We start from the raw sequence: 22,482 nt of genomic DNA, 5'->3' as shown, positions 1-22,482 counted from the left end.
CATGGAGCCTGATGCCAGGCTTAGTCCCATAATCACAACCTGAACTAAAACCTAGAGTCAGACGCTTAACTGCCTGAGCAACCCAGGCACCCCAATACCATCTTGATTTGTTTACTATAGCTTTGTATATCTTGAAATCTGGGATTGTGATACCTCCACCTTGTTCTTATATTGCTGCGGCTATTTGAGGTCTTTTGTGGTTCCATACGAATTTTAGGATTATTCTAGTTCTGTGAAAAATGCTATTGGGTTTTTTTTTTTTTTTAAGATTTTATTTATTTATTTGACACAGAGAGAGAGCACAAGCAGGGGGAGCAGCAGGCAGAGGGAGAAGAGGGAGAAGCAGGCTCCCAGCTGAGCAAGGAGCTGGATGTGGGACTCAGTCCCAGGACTCCGGGATCATGACCCAAGATGAAGGCAGCAGCCCAACCAATTGAGCCACCCAGGCCTCCCGATGCTCTTGGTTTTTTGATAGAGATTACATTGCATCTGTAGATTGAAATCACCTGGAAAGCCACCTGGCCCTAGACTTTTGTTTGTTTGGAGGCTTTTGATTGCTGATTCCAGTTTTGGAAGATTGTATGTTTTAGGAAGTTATCCATTTCTTCTCTGTTGTCCAGTTTGTTGGCAGATGATTTTTCGTTCTATAATGCTTTAGTTATAATGCTTTGATTTCTTTGGTGTTGGTTGTTACTTCTGCTTCATTTCTGATTTTATTTATTTGAGTCCTTTCTTTTTTCTAGATGAATAGCTAAAGGTTTATCAGTTTTATCTTTTCTAAGAACTGGCACTTGGGTTAATTGATTTTTTAAATTTTTCTTTTTGTTTCTGTTTTATTTCTACTCATCTTTATTATTCCTCCTACTAGCTTTGGGCTTTGTTTTTCTTTTTCCAATTCTTTCACTTGTAAGGTTAGATAGTATATTTGAGACTTTTCTTTGTTTATTTGAGGTAGGCCTGTATTGATACAAACTTCCCTCTTAAAACTGCCTTTGCTATGTCCTAAAGATTTTGAACTTTTTTTTTTTTTAATTTTCATTTGGTCTCCATGTATTGATTTCTATCGACTGGTGTTTTATTTAATGACATGAAAAGATAATGTATTAGTAGAAAAAAGAAGTGGTGTAGAGCATTGTATACAGCACTATTTAATTTTATTAAAGTAGCTATATAAATAAATATGTACATGAAGAGATGTACCACAATGATAGCAGATTCTGTTCATCGTGATTCTGTTGGCTTTTCACGTCCTCAGTATTTCGTGAATCCTTTATATTCATTTCTACCATCCTAATCCAATTGTATTTTCACTTTCACTCCTACAAGATCCTCCTAATTGGCCCCCGTATTCCAAGCACATGGGCCTCATTTCAGTTTCTTATATACGTTTCCTTCTACCATAGACCTTTGTAAATTTTCCTCCCTTTCTCTTAAACATTTCCTGTTTATCTGAGATCCTTCAGATGTCAGTTAAGCATAACCGCATTGAGCCTTCTCAGACCTCTTTGGTGAAACATACTTATCGCACACTTGAATAGTATGATATACTTCTTTGTTGTAGTGGTCACCGTAATGGTTCTTTGCATATTGTGATAATATATATGCCTGCCTCTCCCCGCCCGCCCCCGCAAAAAATATTCTAGTAAGCCCTGTTATAGGAATGACCAAGGGAACAAACTCATTTTTGCTCATCATTGTATCTCAGTCCCTTACATGGTGTACCTGGTTTCAGTAAACACTTGATAGATATTTCATAAATAATGAAAGAATGACTGCTTCTTTGTCAGATAGGAGGATAAATCATATCCTAGATATGTCCTCACTTTGTACCTGGGAATGTTGGTATCCAGCTGGTTGGTTTGTATTGGATTGCAAATTAATCTTTTTTTAAAAAAATTTTTATTAACATATAATGTATTATTAGTCCCAGGGGTACAGGTCTATGAATCGCCAGGTTTACACATTTCACAGCACTCACCATAGCACATACCTTCCCCAGTGTCCATAACCCAACCACCCTCTCCCTACCCTCCCACCACAGCCCTCAGTTTGTTTTGTGAGATTAAGAGTCTGTTACGGTTTGTCTCCCTCCCGATCCCATCTTGTTTCATTTATTCTTTCCCTACCCCACAACCCCCCCATGTTGCCTCTCAGCTTCCTCATATTGTAAATTAATCTTATAGCAATATGACTAGTAAGCAAAGGAAAATGTTAACAATGGTGTGTATGTTTCTGTAGGATGTACCAGATGACCTTGATGGTGCCCCCATTGAGGAAGAGCTTGATGGTGCACCTCTAGAAGATGTGGATGGAATTCCTATTGATGCTACTCCCATTGATGATCTTGATGGGGTCCCTATAAAGAGCCTTGATGATGATCTTGATGGAGTGCCTTGTAAGTTCAGATTTCAAACTGATGATCTAATAAGTTGGATTCCAAAACTCTTTAATTTCCACACATGTCGATGAAGTTTAAGTTGTCATTATTTTTTTCTGTCTCTTATTTCTGACTTTTCAAAATTCAAATACCCAATAATACATTTGACCAGGAAGACTGTAGGCAAAATCTTGTGCTCAGTTTTATTTATCATCCCAGATTCCTTGTTTCGTCAGTTCTCTTTTTGTTCATAGTTTATGGGTTCAGTTTTCCTAGTTTCCCAAAATCATTTTTGGAAATAGGAAGTGTACACAGTCTTTAGTACATTTGAATGACATGAAAAGATTGAACAATGTGGGAATTGTATAGTTTAAACAGTAATTAGGTAGAGATAATAAAGATTTTTTTTTAATGCCACAACTTCCCCATTTGCTTGAAATCATAATAACTTGTATATTCTGAATTGACACATAACATGTTCAAAATTTGGACCTCAGGTAACAGAGGTCATTAGTCATAATTCTTGACACTAGCATTATTAGTCCATGTGTGGCCTTATTTTACTTTTCAGTAATATAGTGAATGCTCATGAACTATTTAGTCATCCCCTAGTTGTCAGGGTTAATGTCTTATCTTTCCTCAATAGTGGATGCAACTGAGGACTCAAAGAAGAATGAGCCCATATTTAAAGTTGCCCCATCAAAATGGGAAGCTGTAGATGAATCTGAATTGGAAGCACAGGGTGAGTAAAAAGTACAATAAATACTAGGTTTAAAAAATTGAGTACTTAAAATTATTAGAGTGTGGGTTTTTGGTTTTGTTTTGTTTTTGTTTTTTTTGGTATTTTATAATGTTTCAACCTTAAGACCCACAGTTATTTATTTTATGTCTAGTGGCTTAGTTTTCATTATGGTTGCTGTTACAATTTTCTTAGATCTTTTAGTTTGTATGTTTTGGGAGTAATCAGAGAAATCACTAAAACCTTTCAGTTAAGGCATTTCAATAGAAAATGTAGATGGGAGGTAATACCTACTTAGAAATTTATTTAGAGGTCACTTGAGAGAAACCAGGCTTTGATCTTCCTATAATGCTTGACTTACTAGTTGCAGTTTAGACCTGCTTTTCATACTTACTTTGGACATGTGTCCTTAGTATTTATATCTGTAATTATTAATATTTGTAGGTTCTAATGAAATAAATGTTACCACCTAGCACAAAAATAAGAATGATAACTTTGTCACTTCATGAATTTGAATAAAATTATAGCCTAGGTGTGAGGAAAGAAAGAAATTTAGCACATAGAAAAGGCTATTCAAAGAATAGATAATTGTAGATAACTTTTTACAAACTTATATAAACTTCCAATTCTAATGCTTCTGTAATATAAACTTTCAATTCTAAAGTTTCAATTCTAAAACTTTTTCAATTTTGCCCTTCTGTGCTACTGCAAAAATGCTAAATTTACCTTTTGGAATTACACCCTTTTTTTTCCTTCCACTCAGCTGTAACAACTTCTAAATGGGAGTTATTTGACCAGCATGAAGAATCAGAAGAAGAAGAAAATCAAAAGTAAGAAACATACTTAGTTTCTTATTGCATATATGCTCCCTTTTTAATTAAGAGATATGCTTGAAATAACAGTGAAGAGGACAACTTCACTTTTAAACTTGTTGAGAGGATCATTTTTAGTTGTCATTGTTTTTTTAGAAGAGCTTTTGGCTTCTGGTCTTGATGGATCTGGTTTCACTTTGTTTCTGAGTTGATTTTTCTATTGTAGGTATATATATTCTCAGTTGGTAGTTACTAAATGGTCAACTGCATTTATTTCAAATCTTTGTCATCAGCTATTGTTTTGACTCCACAAAAAGTGATTTTTAAAATGTGAATGGGAAAGTTATTATTTGAATTGTACATTGCTAAGCATTGCATTATGGCCATTCTGTTATTTATATGTAAACATGTTAAAAGAACTAAGAATAACTAACAGAAAAAAAGCTTTCCTTTAACATGTAGAAAAATTTTGCTCTTGGGTAATCACCCCAGGATTGTTTTTGTATTAACATTGAATGTGACTCTAGGAATACTGCTCCCAGTTTCTCCTGGCATGTTTGTCTTGGTAGTTTTTATGTAGAACTTGACACATTTTAAATCATTGCAAGGAAGTTGATTTTATTTTTTATTTTATTTTATTTTTAAGATTTTATTTATTTATTTGACAGAGAGAGATCACAAGTAGATGGAGAGGCAGGCAGAGAGAGAGAGGGAAGCAGGCTCCCTGCTGAGCAGAGCGCCTGATGTGGGACTCGATCCCAGGACCCTGAGATAATGACCTGAGCCAAAGGCAGCGGCTTAACCCACTGAGCCACCCAGGCGCCCCAGAAGTTGATTTTATTAAATAGAACAGATAACCTCAAGAACACAAAGCAGAAGTTTCAATTAAAAAAAAAAAATTTTTTTTTTAAAAAATGATTCTCAAATTGAAGAGTGAACAAAGGAGAAAGTCTGTTTTGTGTCCCAGCACAGTTTAGGTATTTGTATGGATTCAGAAAGTGGGTATTAGTAGCATTTAGATTGTTAAGGAAATATGATTGATCAGCATATGTGGGAGCACAGTTGATATGCTGAGGAAAACTTCGCAACAGTGATGTCTTTCCAGAAATATTGGGATTATCAGAACTAGTCAGCAGTGATGGTGACAAAATATTTACAAAATGTAGATGTGGTTTCTTGGTGGAAGTACCTTTCTAGGTCTGTTTAGTAGGAGTACAGGAATTGAGACAGGCCAGTTTGCTTTAAAATAATGCTTTAACCTTTTTTTTAATGTCTGTAATACATTATTATTAACATCTCACCATTGTAGCATCACTGGTGTAAAATAATTATGTGTATTTATGAGATAATTATTTAATTTAGGGGGAAGGAAGGGTAGAAAAGGCCATTGGATATTTCTTCAGTTTATTTCTAAAAGTTTTAACTTTTTTTTTTTTTTTGCATAAATTTGATATTTAAAGTTTGGAATGTGACTGCATTTTAGTGTTGACAGAATAATCATGTTTATACAGCAAGGCCTGGATCACAGGAAATAAAATTTTAATTTTGATTTTTCTTAAGAGCTCCAAATCACAATAACATAAAAATAATTTTATGAAAGTACAAAGCAAGGAAAAGACTTTTTTTCCCATACAAGTTTTTGGTCCTTGAAATTTTCTTATGCATCACTACTGCTCTCTAGTGGCTGAATCCAAAATGCCATTTTGAAACTAGTAATTAATTGTTTATGACAGAAAAGTGATTAAAAGAAAACATAGCCCTACTGTTGTTTTGTAGAAAACTTCCAAGTAGTAACTTAATTTCATTTATAGTGAATTCTGTATGGTTTTATAGACTTGAATTTGCATTTCTTTAAAAGAGTAAGATGAAACTATGTTGAGATCTGAACCAAGCACTGGTAACTAAGAGCTGAAGTCAAAGCCAATGAGAACAGACTGCTTGGGCCCTGAAAAATTAAAATAGCAATTGTAAAACAAATACGTATTTCAGGTTGTGAAGTGTAGCTTACTTTGAAAGTAAATAATGTGGTTAATGTGTGGTGTCTTGCCATCTAGATCCTTTCTCTGTATACATAAAACATGCATAACTATTTTATTTATTTATTTATTTATATTTTTAAGGATTTTATTTATTTTTTTGACAGAGATACAGGGAGAGAGAGGGAACACAAGCAGGGGGCATGGGAGAGGGACAAGTAGGCTCCTCGCTGAGCAGGGAGCCTAATATGGGGCTCGATCCCAGGACTCTGGGATCATCATGACCTTAGCCAAAGGCATATGCTTAATGACAGAGCCACCCAGGCGCCCCCATGTATATCTATTTTAAGCATGAATGATATAATGTATACTGCACATACTATTCTCTGACCCCATTTTTTACTTAAGTGTCATGGGCATTTTTCTTTGTCAATCCATATAGTTATCTGCTCTGTATTTGTCTGTAATTGAAAGCATTCAGGTAAACGTTGAAGGATGTTTAAGGAATATTTGAATTTGCAAAAAAATTGCTGAAAATTTGTAAATAACAGGCTGGAATTGGTTAAGTAATTTCCATTGCTTAGATACCACAATTTAATTGTGTCTCGTCCTTTTTGAGTGACCCTTTCTGGAATAATCACAGCAAACCTCTGTATTTACACATACACAGGCCTATAGTTTAGCCATTTAAAAGCATCTGAAACACTTATAAAGCATTTATGCACCATAAAACAAGAAATTCTTATGTTTAAAAAAATTAACTAAAAACTGCATTTAGGAAGTTTCTGACAAATTAATGAGAAGTGTTAAGTTAAAGATTTATTTCCAAAAAGAATATTGGTTTTTTAGAAATAGTTTCCTTTTACTGTTTTCTTTAAGTATTATAGTGAGTTGTATCTTTATGTGGTACTAATGATTTGTGGGGCTCTTAGAGTAAAAAGTTTGTAAAACATTTTAGTTATGTTCAGGAAAGGACATTTGGGTAAGGTATTACAAAGCTAGTAGCATAGTCTTAATACCAAATTTCTGATTCTGAATTGCGAGCACTTTCTTTTTATCTGCCTTCCTTACATTTTCCTTGTCATTCTGTGAGTTCTGTTATCAGTCTTTCAAATTATTTTTATCTAGAACAAATTGGTTGTAACTACTTTCATATTATTATGAATAGCTTTAAATATATACTGAAAGGACTCCTGCTTATATGTCATAATCAATATTGTTTATAAAAGGAATTTTGTTTGTATATACATAAACATTCTGAGTTTGTATGTGGATGACATGTTTTGCCCAGATTTGACATATATGTACACAACAAAGCCCTGTCCCAGAGCATACAGCTTTTTTGGGCCCCTTCAATTGTGTTTCAAGAACATTTTTACCAGTCTCTGTTCAGCAGTGAGGACCAACTTTGCACATAGTTGCTTGCCTATCTGTTTCCACTATATTGTTTGTGAAGGGTAGATTATTTTCTTCTTTGTATCTTTACCCTTGGCAATCACTTAGTTTTTCATTTTCTTCTTGGCTGATGTAGAACCAGTACAGTTTTCAAAATCAACTCTGACATGAGTACTAATGTGTGATAATATTTAAAATTTATACTTTGCTTTATTTCTAGGGTTATGTGCTAATCAGATAAGGTCTTTACATGGTACATTATTTCATAGTTAACTGTGTGACACAAACTCATGTATTTTCCATTGTATAGCCTCTGCTGAAGAAAAGGTAAATCCATTTGGCTTTTTTAGCGTTAGGCTTCCCAAACTCATGCTTAACTGGAAAATTTGGGGAATCATTGCCTGATGATTCATTTCACTTAACACTGCAAGAAAAGTTTGTTGCAGAATGAAAGGCACACAGATAACATTTAACACACACAGAATTTTTTAAAATGATTATGCTGAAGCTAAAAATTTTTATGTGAAAGAAACGTAAGAGTTTTATAAAATTCTAGTATTTGGTAAAATATTTTCTAGAAATGTTTTAGTGATGAATTGGCCTCTTAACGTTTTGTTAACATTATTTACAGGTTGAGACAGTGAAAAATAAAAAAGCCAGACTGTAAAATGTAACATTTTTTTCCTGCCTTAACATATGATATATTCTGTTTATTTCCAGTCAAGAAGAAGAAAGTGAAGATGAAGAAGATACTCAAAGTTCCAAATCAGAAGAACATCATTTGTACTCTAATCCAATCAAAGAAGAAATGACTGAGTCCAAGTTCTCTAAGTACTCTGAAATGAGTGAGGAAAAACGAGCTAAACTTCGTGAAATTGAAGTTAGTATGGCAATGAGGTTGAAACTGTGCTTCACTGGCCTTCTTTCTCTATTCCACCAACCTAGGTTCCCTCTAGGCATCATTCGTTTGTATACTATGTTCTCTGTGCCTGGAAACCTTCATACCACCTGACTTACTGTAGGCCTCTTGGTTCAAGCATCCCTTCTCTCCTGCTATCCTTTTTTTTACACTTCAGCATTTGCTTACTTCTCCCTATTTATTTCTCTTGTGATTTTACGTGTATTGTGGTGTGTGTTTATTTAATTTTGTATTCTTAGCTTGCTTGTTTAATGTATTTATTCCTGACAAGGCTGTGATTTACGTGAGGGGAAAGGGCTGTGGCGCTTGTCTGTTCATCATCATAAATCTAGTGCCTGGCACAGAGGAGATCCTTTTAAGATACTGATTCTTCCAATGAGTACATTACATTTGGCATTATGAAGTCCATAACGTTTGAGTGCACATAGTATGTAACAAGGAAAAGAGAGGTTTTCTGGCACATTCAAATTATGTAATCATTTTAAGTATCTGCATCCTTTTGGGGTGGGGAGAGTAGACATTAAGTGGGACTTAACAGTAAGACAGGGGAAAACTTACAACATTGAGTCTGAACAATCTCAAGCAGATTTTTCCCTCCCTCAATACCCTCTCCTTTTTTAATGCCTTTTTTATTACCAAAACTAGTCAGACATCTCAGAGAAGGAAGGGTGTTGTAATGGGAACCTTTCCTCATTCCTTGCCCCAAGGAGATGAAACATTCCCAGTAAACGCTGGTGTAGCACTCAACCCAGAGTCTCAGAAGTGTATATGAGAGTGTATTTTTAATTCTTTATCCGTTAATTTAACTAACAGTATCTCTTGCATGCCTACTGTGTATCAGCACTATTCCTCTTAATACTTTATAATATCTGCCATAGTGGTTTCCTTGTTTCCAGTTCTCTAATACTGTTGCACTGGTACAAGTTTTTGCCAAACTCTTTCTTGGATATCACCAAGCCAGAATGTTAACAGGGAAAGTATTTTGTTTTAACCTACACGGAATGAGTATACTGTGTATTATAAGTGAAGAGGAGAGATTTTCAGAGTTAACATGTTGATTTCATTTTTCCTGGGATGTAATTATATACATTCCTTATAAATTTTTTAGTATCAGTGAAAGTATTCTACCTGTGGGTTTTTTCCAAGCTGCACATGCCCCTTCTTAACTTTCAGAACGCTTCCCAACCTTACTGAACTCTGCTTTGCTGAAGTTGAATAAAAATATATTTTCTTGATAGTGAAGTTACCCCTTTTAAATGCCAAAACTGTTGGATAGTTTTTAAACACTCCTATTTCCTTATTGGCTTAAATTGGAGAAGAAAGCCACATAATTTACTTTTTGGTAACCTGAATGGTTTTTATGAACATTATTATTTCCACACTGTATCTGTCTCTCTATGTGTGTGTGTGTGTGTGTGTGTGTGGTTACATGCATCCATTTCCATACTTCCTGTGCTCTTTGATTGTCTGGCCTTTCCGTTGTTACATACTCTGATTGTTTCTCCTGTTCATGTAGTGCCTACTTCTCACAACTTACTGCCCTTTTTTGAGATTTAAGTTGTGAACCACATCCCTAATTTTAAAATCTAGGTCTTGGCTTCATTTTAGAGTTACCTAATTTTTCTCCATTGTTTAAGATTTAGTTGTATGGAATAAAGATTCACAACTGGTGGCAAATTTGAACTAGAACTCAGGGTTCATGAGATTTATTCCTGTCCTCTTTCTGCCCCTAAATTTGATCCAGGATCTGTGTGCTTTCTACCTCTACCTCCAGCATCCTCTAAGTTCTTATGCTTTTCAACTTACATGACCTTCCTTAGTTCAATAAGGATATATATATATATAAGGTCATTATTATAGTGTTATATGTTGTTATATTACTATAAATTACTGTAACAAAATTATATATTGTAGTTTTTCTTTTTGAAAACTCTTTTCAAATATATTGTAATAAAGTTGTCTATAGCTGAGCATTTTTTAAGTTTTTATTTAAATTCCAGTTAGATAACACACAGTGTAGTATTCGTTTCAGGCACACAGTGCAGTAATTCAGCTGTGCCATACCAGCTGGTGCTCATCACAGGTGTACTCCTTAATCCCCATCACCTATTTCACCCATCCCTGCCTCCCTCCTCCCCTCTGATAACTGTCGGTTTGTCAATTTGTTCTCTGTGGTTAAGAGTCTGTTTCTTAGTTGGCGTCTCTCTCCCTTCCCCCTGGCTTTGTTCATTTGTTTTGTTTCTTAGATTCCATATATGAATGAAAACATATGGTATTCGTCTTTGACTGGTTTCAGTTATATAGCTGAACATTTTTTAGCATGGGATTAATAAAACCAAAGAATTTGTGTTATAAAATACTGACATTCTTCACAAAGCACTTAGAAAACATGCAGGCATAGAGTATTACTGGTGTTGGCTAGAAGGAAGTACTTAATCTTTCAGATAACTGCTTAGAGCCTGACCTATGTTGGAGTTGTCTTTTCTTATTCTATTTGCATCCCCACTTCTAACAACAAGGTTGGAGGTGTGGAACGCTTGGGTTGGTTGGTAGTGTGGGGGGCTATCTTCTTTGTTGTTGGAGCAGAAAGACCTTTTTTTTTTGCCTTGGTCCCAGAGGAAAAAGTGGGTAGTTGAGTTGGAAGGTGAACCTTGTTGCTGTCCCAGGGCAACAGGGAGATAGCTAGCTGGCAATCAAGCCATTACCTGTGCTGTTCTTGTTTGAGTTGGGATGTTTTGTCACCTTTTTTCTGGGTGCCCCGGACTTGTGTTTGTTCCTGAGTTAGGCCACATGAGCAGATACTATAAGGATTTTATAATGATTTTTAAAAAGATTTTTAAGGAATGCCTTTCATTCTCCAAAGTAGCACTCGGGTCTGTTTGACCTTTGGGTGCTTAACTCTTAAACTGATTTGCCGCAAATGCATTCTGCCGAACGGAGTCACTTTAGTCATAGGAGGCTACACACAGTGGTGAGGTGAGACATTTACATTTCTTCCCCCTTTCCCCTCTCTCTTACCCTTATGTCTTCCGTGTTTTAAAATGTAGTCCTCATTAAAACAACAAAATGCAAAGATTTTTTTAAGCATTTTGAAAATGGCAGGAACTTGAAATCTCTGATTATAAACGACCCTTAATTATAGAAGTGGAAGGAGAAAAAGGGCAAAAATTGGGAAATGTATGAGAAATGTTCATGAAGTCAAAAATAGTGAAAGTAACACTTTGAATGGAAGAAAGTTTTTGTAACTTGTTGCCATTCTGTTGGAAAACCTCATATGTAGTGGGGGGGGAACCTAAAACAAATGAGGTCTTGTTTCCAAATAAAAATGAAACATTTATAATAACATTTAGTCCATTTAAAGGACCTATCAGTGCTTAATAAAATAGGTCAAGATGTTTGCATATACAGTAATTCTGTTAGACAAGAATGTTTCCTTCCCCTCTTTGAGTGAAACAAGGTGGACAGGTTTGGTACTATAACTCAGTGGATCTGTATGTGCTTTCTGTGTCCACCTCCAACATCCTCTGAGTTCTCATGCATTTCATCTTACTTGTTCTCCCTTAGTTCAGTAAAGATGTATATATATCTTTAGATTATAATTTAAATATATATTTTTATAATACATATTAATATAATTATGTTTATATTAATATAACAGATAATAAAGTATATATATATGTAACATAAGTGAACCTATAGAGAATGTGTATTAACATACAATATGTATTAAAATACATAATACATGTGCAAACAGTGGTGAATAGTTTTGTACGAATAGTTCTGAGCTCATATGGATAAATGATAAACAGAATTGGAAGATTTTCTAATCCTTTTTTATTAGTATGTGCTCTATATTTCTACTGTGGTTTAACCTTTTCTTAATGTCTTGATGTTCAGTGATTGCACTATACTGTAAATAGAGTGAAACTTTCAAACTCTACAGCTCTGTGTTTGGTCCTACGTGAACTATAAAGAATGCTGCTTAAAAAAAAAAAAATTGTTATGTATCTTGTGTTGTGCCTGCTGTCCTATCTTGTTGAAAGTAGGTTGTGCTTAGCAGCCTTGCCTTTCACATTTGGGGATCCAGATAGCAAATTCATTATCATTGTGCTGAGGTAATAAGTAGATTCTTAATAGTAGTTCATGGGTTTTTGAGTCATCTCATGTGGCTGTATAGAGAGCATGTGGGCCCACATGTGATCACTTGATTTCTGCATGGCTGAGCTCTCTAACAAGTGGCTTTCAGATAAGGGAGCTTTATGTTGGTGTTACATTTTTGACTGAGTTCTAATCAGTTACTACTTTGTGCTTTGTTTCTGTTTTATTCTTTTTACACACATATTTCAAAGGAAAAACATTTTTTTGAGAACTAAAGCACTACTTAAAAAACTATAGTGATGAAAAGATTTATTTTAAAATATCTTCTTTCACAGCTCAAAGTTATGAAGTTTCAGGATGAATTGGAATCTGGAAAAAGACCTAAAAAACCAGGCCAAAGCTTTCAGGAGCAAGTAGAACATTACAGAGATAAACTTCTTCAACGAGTAAGGAATAAGTATATTCAATAATATGCATTTTCCAAAGTTAACTTGTTTGACTACTAGGATATTGGTATATTGGTATAGTTAAGGAAATGTATATCTTAGATTACATCCTTTCATGTGTAAATGCTGAATACTGGTAGACAGGAACATTTGAAATTTGATGTTTTGCAATTATTTCAACTTGGGAAAGAGTCTCAGAGCAACAGCACTCTACTTTGTTCTGGATATGCTACCTGTGAACTAGAAAATCTGCTAAGAGCATGCTTTTAAAACTGGAAGACTGTATATTATGAAACTTCAACGTTTGTGACAGTGAAATGCCAGCAACCCTCAGCAGTGGCACAAAGACAAAGATGGAATTAGTTTGGGAAGTTGATTTAGGACTCCTTTTCTATTGTTTCCAAAGAGGGACACCAAGTAGTAGAATACCTCATCAGTGAATTCTAAGCCTTGAATTCTTTATGCGTAAAAAATATGTGGCTATATACAGAGAATTTTAGAACGCATGTTAATTGTTGAAAGAACCCTGGAATTTTATTGGGACTGCTATTAATTTTTACCTGTATCTTGACTATCATTACAAAAAGACTAGAGAGAGAGAGAGATAAGAACAAGCTAGAACAGAATTAGACTCACTAAAGCTATTGATGGCAGAGGACTGGTGATGGGAGCAGCAGTGTATCAGATGGCTTTGGTGCTGCACACACCTGTGTGGTCTTGGTGCCCCGCTTCCCTGTGTGCCTTCACTATGTGCTCCTAGGCAAGTCGCTGAGGCCTGCTTTTCTCTGTGAAACTAGATCAATAGCCCCAGTTTTGTAGGATTGTGAAATAATAGCTAATGTTACTCTTTTATAGGATTAAATTGTTTAAAATATTTTAAGTATTTTACCTAGTTTGATTCCTATAAAATTATCAATTAGGAAAATAGTTCCTACAGATCACCAGAGGAAGATGGCATCCCCTGCATTACTTTTAAATCTGTACTCTAAATCTTAAATTTCAAAAAAAGAAAAATGACATTTTTCAAAGGTGTATCTGTACTCCCTGAGTCTTTTTGGAGTTGGTGGCAGGTATTTGATCTGCATGGAAGACTAAACCTTGAGATACTCACTGGTCCTGATGATTGTAATGCATGTAATAATATTTTAATCTCTTTGCATTCCATGGTTGTAACTGGAGAGGAGGATGTGTTTCTTGAAGGTATATACCAAGGGTCAGGAGACTCATCACCTCACAGGCCATCACCTCATTTTAAATAAGCTTATTAGAACATAACCGTGTGCCTTCACTAATGTATTATCGGTAGTGGATTTTGGACTGTTATGAGAGAGTTGAATCCAGGGACAGAAAATGTATGTGACCCACAGAGCAGAAAGTATTTACTATCTGGTTGTTGTTAAGATTATTTCTGTTTGCAGCGTCTGCTATAGGCTGTTTATCAGCAACCAGGTAGCTTTCTTGATGCATATAAATCATAGAGAAATTAAATTCCTATTAATGAAGAGCTAAGTTGGCTTTATGGGTTTATTTTCTGTAGCCACTCCCTTAATTATCAACAGAAATAATTTCAGCTGAGAAGTGGCGATTGTAGCAGTGGAAAAAGCAGATAGGTCATCTTTCTGGTTTATATAATTGTATAGTCATGTAGTCAGTTTGCACTTTTATAAATTAGGTTGTAAAATTTCCATTAAAAGTGATACCTGTTATTAATAAGATTTTCTTAAGGACGATTATTGGGAATAACTATTTTTCTTTTCAGCCTATTGCTTTGGAGAGAGCTCTCAGATTAAATCAACTTGTTACAGAATTACAACTATTTTATTGTAGTTTAAGATAGAAGGGGCAGTGTATTGTTGGCATTTTCCTTTTTTTTTTTTTTTTTTTAAGTGGAGGGACAAAGAAAGTAGTTAAGAATCCTTCTCTAGAGCTTAGACTCAAATCCTGACTTCACCATCCAGTGTGACTATGAAATGGTACTTAACCTTTCTGAGTCTCATTTTTCATCTCTTGAATGAGGATATTGGTAATATGCCTAAGGATGTTTTGAAGTATTACATGCAATGGTATATGGAAAGTTGTTTATTAATTATTTGGTCTATGGTAGGGACTCAGTAACTGGTCAGTATAAGTAGAAGAAATAACTAGTTTTCCTGGAAGAGTAGGTATTTTTTTTTTTTTTTTAAATGGCATTATACCTTCAGTAGTGATTTAAAAAGTGAAACATTATTGCATAAATGAGATTAACCCAGATTGGTATTTTTTAATGACTAAATATTCTTTCTTTAAAAAAAATAAAACAGGAGAAAGAGAAAGAATTAGAAAGAGAACGAGAAAGAGATAAAAAGGATAAAGAAAAATTGGAATCTCGATCCAAAGACAAGAAGGAAAAAGATGAATGTACTCCAACAAGGAAAGAAAGGTATATATTTCTCATTTAATGCCTGTATTGCTTTTTGAACACTACATCAAAAACTAATGATATATACTGTATGTTGGCTAATTGAACATAAGAAAAAAAATAAATGACATTACTATGTGCCTTCTCTCCCCCCCCCGTCCCCCCCAAATAAATTAAGTTCTGGGATGATATTTCATTTTGTAATGTTTTCATCACTGATGCCAACAAACTTGAAAAGTATTTTTTTCATGATAAACATGTTTGGCTCCTGCCTGTAGGAGGCAGAATTAACTGAGAAATGGGGCAGTTAGTTGGCACTTGGCTTGGTTAATTAGGACATAATCCCATTGCATGGTTCAAATGGTACCTTAGCCTTAGTTAAGTGCAAGAATTCAGTTACCATATTAGGTATCAACCCTAAGGTTTAAATAACTAAACAGGCTTGCTACATCTTCCTTGTTGCCTCTAGTATAAGCTTTTCTTCTGTGCTGTGCTGAGGCTGCTACCTTTGTAAACTTGAGTCTCCCAGTCCTGTCTAAATGGAGTTTGTGTGCATAGGCCATAAGTACTCACTCCTCACTTTGTCTTCGTTCTAATCAAAATCATTTTCTCTTTTAGTTTTTATTTTACTTTCACAGTTCCCAAATCTCTTGTTTAATAGAGAAAATTGCTTTAGTTAACTGAGATTTTCCTAATATCCAAGTGAATGCAAATAAATTTATTCTGGCTTAGTTACTCTACAGATAATTACAAATAACATAGTATTTATAAAATACTATAATACTATTATACTATAATATTGTTGTAAAATAAAGTACAAATAAAATAGTATACTGATTGGCTAAATGCTAAATTTACCACTTGTTTGTCTGGTTTTTATTATTTTGATATACTTTCAGATTTATAGAAAAGTTACAAAGATAATGTAAAGAATTCCCAGATATCCTTCACCCACATTCTCCAACAAATGTTGAAATAGTTCTACTTTTGTTTAAAATTTTCTCCCTTCCTTTCCCTCCTCCTAGTCATTTAAGAGCAACTTGCCAACATGATGCCCCATTTTCTTACATAACCACAATAAAAGTTTCAAGTTTGGAGGATTAACATTAAAACAAATACTATTATCTAACCAGAGACTTTAATGAAATTTTATCCATTGTCCCAGTCTCGTATAGCAAAAGAAACTCCAATTTAGTTGAAATCAGTTTTTGTTTTGATTAAACTGTCTTTGAGACTTTCTTGTTCTTTATAAAGGGCTTTGAATGTTGTTGGAAAATAACATTAACAAGGTTAGTGAAAATAGTGTAAACTGATAGGAATTAATAGCTAATTCAGTAGAAGGAAAATGAATACCTGATCCTTTACTCACTTATGGAATATTTTGGGGGCTTTGTTCCTTAGGAAGAGGCGACACAGCACATCCCCTAGCCCATCTCGCAGTAGCAGTGGTAGACGAGTGAAATCCCCTTCACCCAAATCGGAGCGATCAGAGCGTTCAGAAAGATCTCATAAAGAGAGCTCACGATCCAGGTCATCTCACAAAGATTCTCCTAGAGATGTTAGCAAAAAGGCCAAAAGGTAAATGCAAGTTATTTTTTTGTAATATTTCAAATGCCAGTTTCCTTGTCATTTTTACCAGCTTTTGAAAATAATTTGGCTGGCAGCCATTTTTTAAAAGGGCTTTAGAAAACCAGAGAAGTACACTTCCATTTTAGATTATTCCTTCCCACCTCCCCACCCCAGTCTCCTCATGACTAAAGCACAAGAAGGCTTCCAACAAGTAAAGACCAGCCAAGAATTTTAAACATTATATCCAGTGTTTTCTGTGGACTAGGGGGAGCTGCTTTACTTCTCATTCTGTTCTTCAGTTTCTATAGAATATTCTTTGGTTTTGTCAAGGTTGAAAGCAAAATACATTACCCCCTCCCTCCTGCCCCTGCATCTTATTAGCAAGTTCTTGGGTAGATGTTTGTGGAAATAAATACCCTTCTTCAGTGGGTAATTTAAATTTGTGTTATATACTTTTTTTTTTCCTTGTAGTTCCAGAAAAGTGGTTAAGAAATGTTTTATTCATTTGGTGCTATATATTGGAATTTTCCTGAGAGCTAAAACTGCTTTATAGCCTAAAAATTTATTTTTGTGACCATTTTTAGTAAAATTTTTGTAAAAGATAAGTTTTTCCTTTTCTAAATGGCACTTGCACATATATAAAAAGCATATTTATTTGTTTTGGTAATCTTCATGAACTGCACTTACAGAATTATGGTATCTTAAAAGATTCACTTGAAAGATACGTAGTAGTTGGTGCTTTTTCCTTCAGGAAGATAGGCTGCTACACTGTTGTGTTGAAAAAAATTTTGTGAATGATCTTAGATGCCGTTTTGAACTTTACCTTGTAGAAGAGGTTTGGACTTAGGGGTATATCAGTAACCTGTGGAGCTTGTTAAAAATGCAAATTCCCAGTCCTTACTTCTTGGGATTTTGATTAAATAGAGTAGTGGTAGGGCTCAGGAATGAGTCTTTTTTAAGTAAGCACACCACTGATTGATGCAGTGCACAGAAGGTATAAAATTGTGTGTGTGTGTATATAAAGTAGGCAAAGTATAAATTTGGGAAATTTTACAGCCTTTTTTATTTCTGACTTTCATTGTGCTCTGTTTAGGATCATTTTAGATAATTAAAGGATGGTCCATTTTGATCATATAAGTATTTTGATAAATTGTTTCTGTTTGTTTCCTCAGATCACCATCTGGTTCGAGGACACCTAAAAGGTCTAGGCGATCACGGTCTAGATCCCCTAAAAAGTCAGGGAAGAAATCCAGATCCCAGTCCCGATCTCCACACAGGTCTCATAAAAAGTCAAAGAAAAACAAACACTGACATAAATTTTTAAGATGCTGTCACTTATTGGAAATGCAATTTTGTTTTGTGCCTGAATGGTCTGTTTTTTTTAAAAAAAAAAAATAACAAAAAATCAAATGAAAGAGCATTCCTGGATTTTTTGTTTATTTGTTTGTGAATGCATGTGTAAACTCATGAGTAACTGCATCTGTAGACCTGTCCTTGTTTTATATTGTATAAATTACTTTCGTTGTGGCTGTTTCTGAAGATGAAATTTTTATTGTGCTAATGAATTTCATCAGAAATGTGTATAATGGATCTGCTGGCAGTAGTAGTATTTTGTTTTAGGATGTTGTGACTTAGCAAAAATAATACAGATGTCTTCCCCCCTTTTGTAGCTTTGACAATTTGAATTAGATTTCAAATAAAATCTGAACAGAAAACTATAATGTTGTTTTTTTGCCCTATTGGTGACATCAAGTCCCTTAAAGTCCTACTAAGTGAGTTTAGCACTTCTGTTGTGTTTCTTATACTTAAAGCACTTTATAAGCTCCATTGTTCAAGTAGCTAAAGTTTTATATTTACTAAGATGACTATCAAAATTAAGGGACCTGAGATTCCTATTTGGTAGGTTTGCCAACCAACTTCTTCGGTAAGGCTATCTTGGGTAATACTAGTACCCAGAGATCAAAAAACTAAGGAAAGGTGGCATGGTCTTTTTGTTAATGGAATGCCTGGCTGGAATATATTTTCTTTTATCAAAGAAGCAATATGATTTCAGTGTACTCAGTCTATGTCCTGAGCAACTATTTATTTTAGGAAAAATTAACTCTCCATCTTTTGGTTTCATCTTCTATCATGAAAGAAGTTTATTTATAAAATAAATTTTCTAACAAGAGTTGGCCATAGAAGTTTTTTGTATGATAATTGCCCTTTTATAGCCCTGTGTAGGTTATCTTTCAAACACTGGTATCAGTATATTTCTACAAAGTTCTATTTAAAGCACCTTAGTTGTTTTTTTTGTTTGTTTTTTAAGAATTGAGTTTTAGCTTTACCTTTAAGTAAAGCTTAAAAGTAAAATAGTTTTCAGGAAACTTAACATCCAGTGGTTTGTAAATTCAAGGTGCAAAAAGTTGATTTAAACAATTTGCAGAGTTAAATCTGTTACACAATGGGAATAAAATTGCTGCAGTATGAGAAAGAAAGAAGACTTGTATAATGTTGATCATAATATTGCTACAATATAATGTAATAAAGGGTTATATAGTCTTGAACTGACACTACTACTATTTGTGAATCTTTCAGTTTTTCTGGACACGTTATGCAGTGGTTTTGATGTTTTGGTTTTTCCCCCTTAATAGCATAGAAAACCATTCTAATAATGGATTGTTTTGAGTTACCTTTTTAAAACTATATTTTCAAGTTGCTTTATTTAATGTTGGCTAGTTATAAAATAAAATAAGCTGCACTGATGATGTGGGAAGTAGGTATATTAGCTGGTGGTGAGGTGTGCTGTTTCCGAACTGGGCAAACCTACAGCAGCTTTATAAATGAGCCAATCCTGTTATTGGTCTGAATGGTTCTTACCAACATGCAATATTGCTTCAAGGTTATTCCCTTATTGTTCACTCTTTTGTTTGTTCATGATGTTAGGGAATGTTAATTCCTAAATGTTGCTTAGAATAATTAAATGTGAACATTTGGTGCTGGTTTTTAAAAACCTACAGATACAGCCATTTTTAAAGGTTTTTAAAAACCTACAGATATAGCCATTTTTCAAGTGTTTTTTTCCTCCCCTGTTGCTAGCCTGGGGGGAGGAAATTTTATATATACCTTTCTTTGCAAAATAAATAAATAAATAAATAAATAACAATAATGTTGAGTTCCTGGTGATTTGGGCATTCCATAATTAGTTGGTATCTAGTATAGGCTTAGACATAATATGGCAGGTAATGATTTTTGCGGTCAAATTACAAGGAATGCTTATTTCTCTCTCAAAAAAATATCCTGAAGAAGGAGGAGTGATTAGAAATTGTTAGGTCAGTTTTGGGTGCTTATTTGTAGTATTTTTCCTACTGCAGTGGAATTAGCAGTTCTTTTAATGTGGATCCAGGTACAAGGAATATCTTAAGGAGGATTAGATTGGCTTCCTTTGGGGTGGGTGGGTGGGGATTGCTTAGGCTTGATAGAGTATGTGTTCTGTAAAGTTTACTAATGTGTGTATTAGATTGTATTGGATTTTTTTTCTGGAATTGCAAATGGTTATTTCCGATTTTACTTAGAAAATATCTAGAATAAGCCTGTTTAATTCTTCATGGATTCTATGAAAGTTTAACAAGATCAGAAATTGGTTAATTCTAAGGACGGAGATACTTTACCATTTTTTAAAAAAATAGTGTATTCATGTTTCACATCTAAAGAGCGCTCTTCATTAGATAGCAGAATTTTTTCAGGTTGACTAAAATGTTCATAGGATAACTTTCTAGTTATAGGAAATAACCTGGTCCAGCTCTGTAGTAGACAGTTTTGCTCTATCATAGCTACGAGTAAGAGGAAATCCTCGGTTACCTACTCTTTTCACAAAGAGTGTGGCTTAAACTCTTTCCCCTCTGTCCTAACATTTAAACACAGGGATTTCTTACTAGGTTAATACTATTTAATCTCCTCCTACACTGAGAGAAAGTAAATAAATGGTGGTCTATTTCTTACCAAAGAGAGACCTATGATTGAAAAGGATCATGTTTGTGTATCTTTTCTGTGACATTGTATTTCCTTATTCCCATTAGTTAAGCATATGGGCATTTCTAAACTGTAATATGTTGAGAAGGTAAAAAATTAAAGAACTAAAACAACAAAAAGCCCTGACCCAAAAGAATGCTTTTATGATGCTCAGAATGTTCTTGGCTTTTCTGCTAAAGTTTGCAGAAATTACTAGACACTGACCTAATTTTTCTTTATTGCAGACCATTCCTGTGAGCTAACCCTGAGACTTTTATCCCAATTAAAGAATCTTAGAAGAAATACTTGCTTATGACTTCTGTATTTTTCCCCCAGATTTTAATAGTCTTGAAAATATTTTTAAGAGGTTCCAACCATGATTTAATTTATTAGCTGTGTTCTACACATTTGCCTTTGCGATCACATAAATTCTGACTTTATGTGGCCGTGATAATAGCCTATCATTATGATTATTAAAAAATAAGAGCAAATAAATCCCTGTATTGCCAAAGTGGCTTAAGCTGTTCTGATGACCACAACAGTGTGATCTCTTCAACAGCGAAGGTTCTTTTTTTTTAAATAAATAGTACCACTTTTCTAAGACAGTACATTTACAAAATTTGAGTTTTCTTCTTTGTCGTTTTCCTTTTATACTTTCATGGAAAAGCAAATTACAGAAAATTCAGTCCAGATAGTAACGAAGACACTAGTTAGTCTAAGTTGAAAAGAACACATGACTGTAAAAGCTCACATAGTGCTTGGTTTCTTCCTATTTCACATGCAGGTTTTAGACAGATTATAGGGGGTATTTAATTTGTTGCCTTTTGGCTTTTTTTCTTCATTTTTGTTATCAACTTCCCAGGATTTAGATAATCCCCAAATGCAGATCCCAGGGGAAGTGTTGTGACGGTAGACTAAAAGGTGGGAATGTGCTGCTGTTCAGAGTGAGCCATGTTCCGTTGTTGAAAATTCAATGCCTCAGTGTTTACTCAGTACCACCTCATGGAGCTTTGGTGTAAATGGATTATGTGTATAATTGGTTATTTATATAGTTTTGTAGCTCTATAGATAAAATGCCCTCATTCATTTTCACATGTAATTGTGCTTGGAGTATTTGTTTTCTCCTTTTACTTCAACAGGCTCTTGTACGTTACATCTCTGGTGATTCGAAATATCAGGAAAGACAATTTTTTAGGAATGAGAATAATATAGTTGAAATCAGCTCAGCTGAAATATTTTACAGCAAGACAATTTCTTTTGGGTAAACGGATTCCATAATTTAGTTACTCTTGATGTAAGGATTAAGTTTATTGTGGAGCTGCTTTCCAGACTGTCACTTTATAGTTTTTCTACATAAAGATTATATAGTTGCAAAGGTTGTGGAATTTCCCTTTTGTTGTTGTTTTTTGACTTTTAATTACTTTAATAAAAATACATTGTTTTCATAGCAAACTAGCCTGTTCATGTAATTTTCTCCATGTAGTTTTTCTAATGGGAGCCCAGTAAACCATGTCTGGTTTTCAGCAGCTTTCTATCAAGTGAAATAAGTTATGTGTCACATTTATCAGTTCTAGCTACAATGTTACATTTTATATGTTTAAACTCTAATAAAATATTTTCATGATAGATGATTCTCTTGATCAGGAAATTTTATTATTGGTTCCCCCTTCTATGAAGGGTCATTTTGTTCCTTTTTATTTCACTGGGCAAGATTTCAAACATACAAAAAAAGGACAAACATCCCAAATACCAATCAACTTGCA

The 22,482-nt window shown here is 34.3% G+C and overlaps 1 protein-coding gene across 3 annotated transcripts in view; it reads left to right on the top strand.

Moving 5' to 3' along the window:
* The window catches only part of U2SURP (U2 snRNP associated SURP domain containing), a 52,003-nt gene extending 32,728 nt beyond the window's left edge, over positions 1 to 19,275 (top strand). For all 3 annotated transcript variants that reach the window (XM_032346727.1, XM_032346716.1, XM_032346737.1), the window contains 8 exons: positions 2,239 to 2,395; positions 3,024 to 3,119; positions 3,880 to 3,946; positions 8,020 to 8,179; positions 12,652 to 12,762; positions 15,063 to 15,181; positions 16,562 to 16,738; positions 17,902 to 19,275. In XM_032346727.1, the coding sequence (XP_032202618.1) occupies positions 2,239 to 2,395; positions 3,024 to 3,119; positions 3,880 to 3,946; positions 8,020 to 8,179; positions 12,652 to 12,762; positions 15,063 to 15,181; positions 16,562 to 16,738; positions 17,902 to 18,040 (1,026 nt within the window). In that variant the 3' untranslated portion in view covers positions 18,041 to 19,275. The remainder of the gene's footprint in view (positions 1 to 2,238; positions 2,396 to 3,023; positions 3,120 to 3,879; positions 3,947 to 8,019; positions 8,180 to 12,651; positions 12,763 to 15,062; positions 15,182 to 16,561; positions 16,739 to 17,901) is intronic.
* The last annotated feature ends 3,207 nt before the right edge of the window (positions 19,276 to 22,482 follow it).

The sequence above is a fragment of the Mustela erminea genome, chromosome 1, assembly GCF_009829155.1.
Source record: "Mustela erminea isolate mMusErm1 chromosome 1, mMusErm1.Pri, whole genome shotgun sequence".
Lineage (NCBI taxonomy): Eukaryota > Metazoa > Chordata > Mammalia > Carnivora > Mustelidae > Mustela > Mustela erminea.
This window is presented reverse-complemented; position numbering and strand designations above follow the sequence as displayed.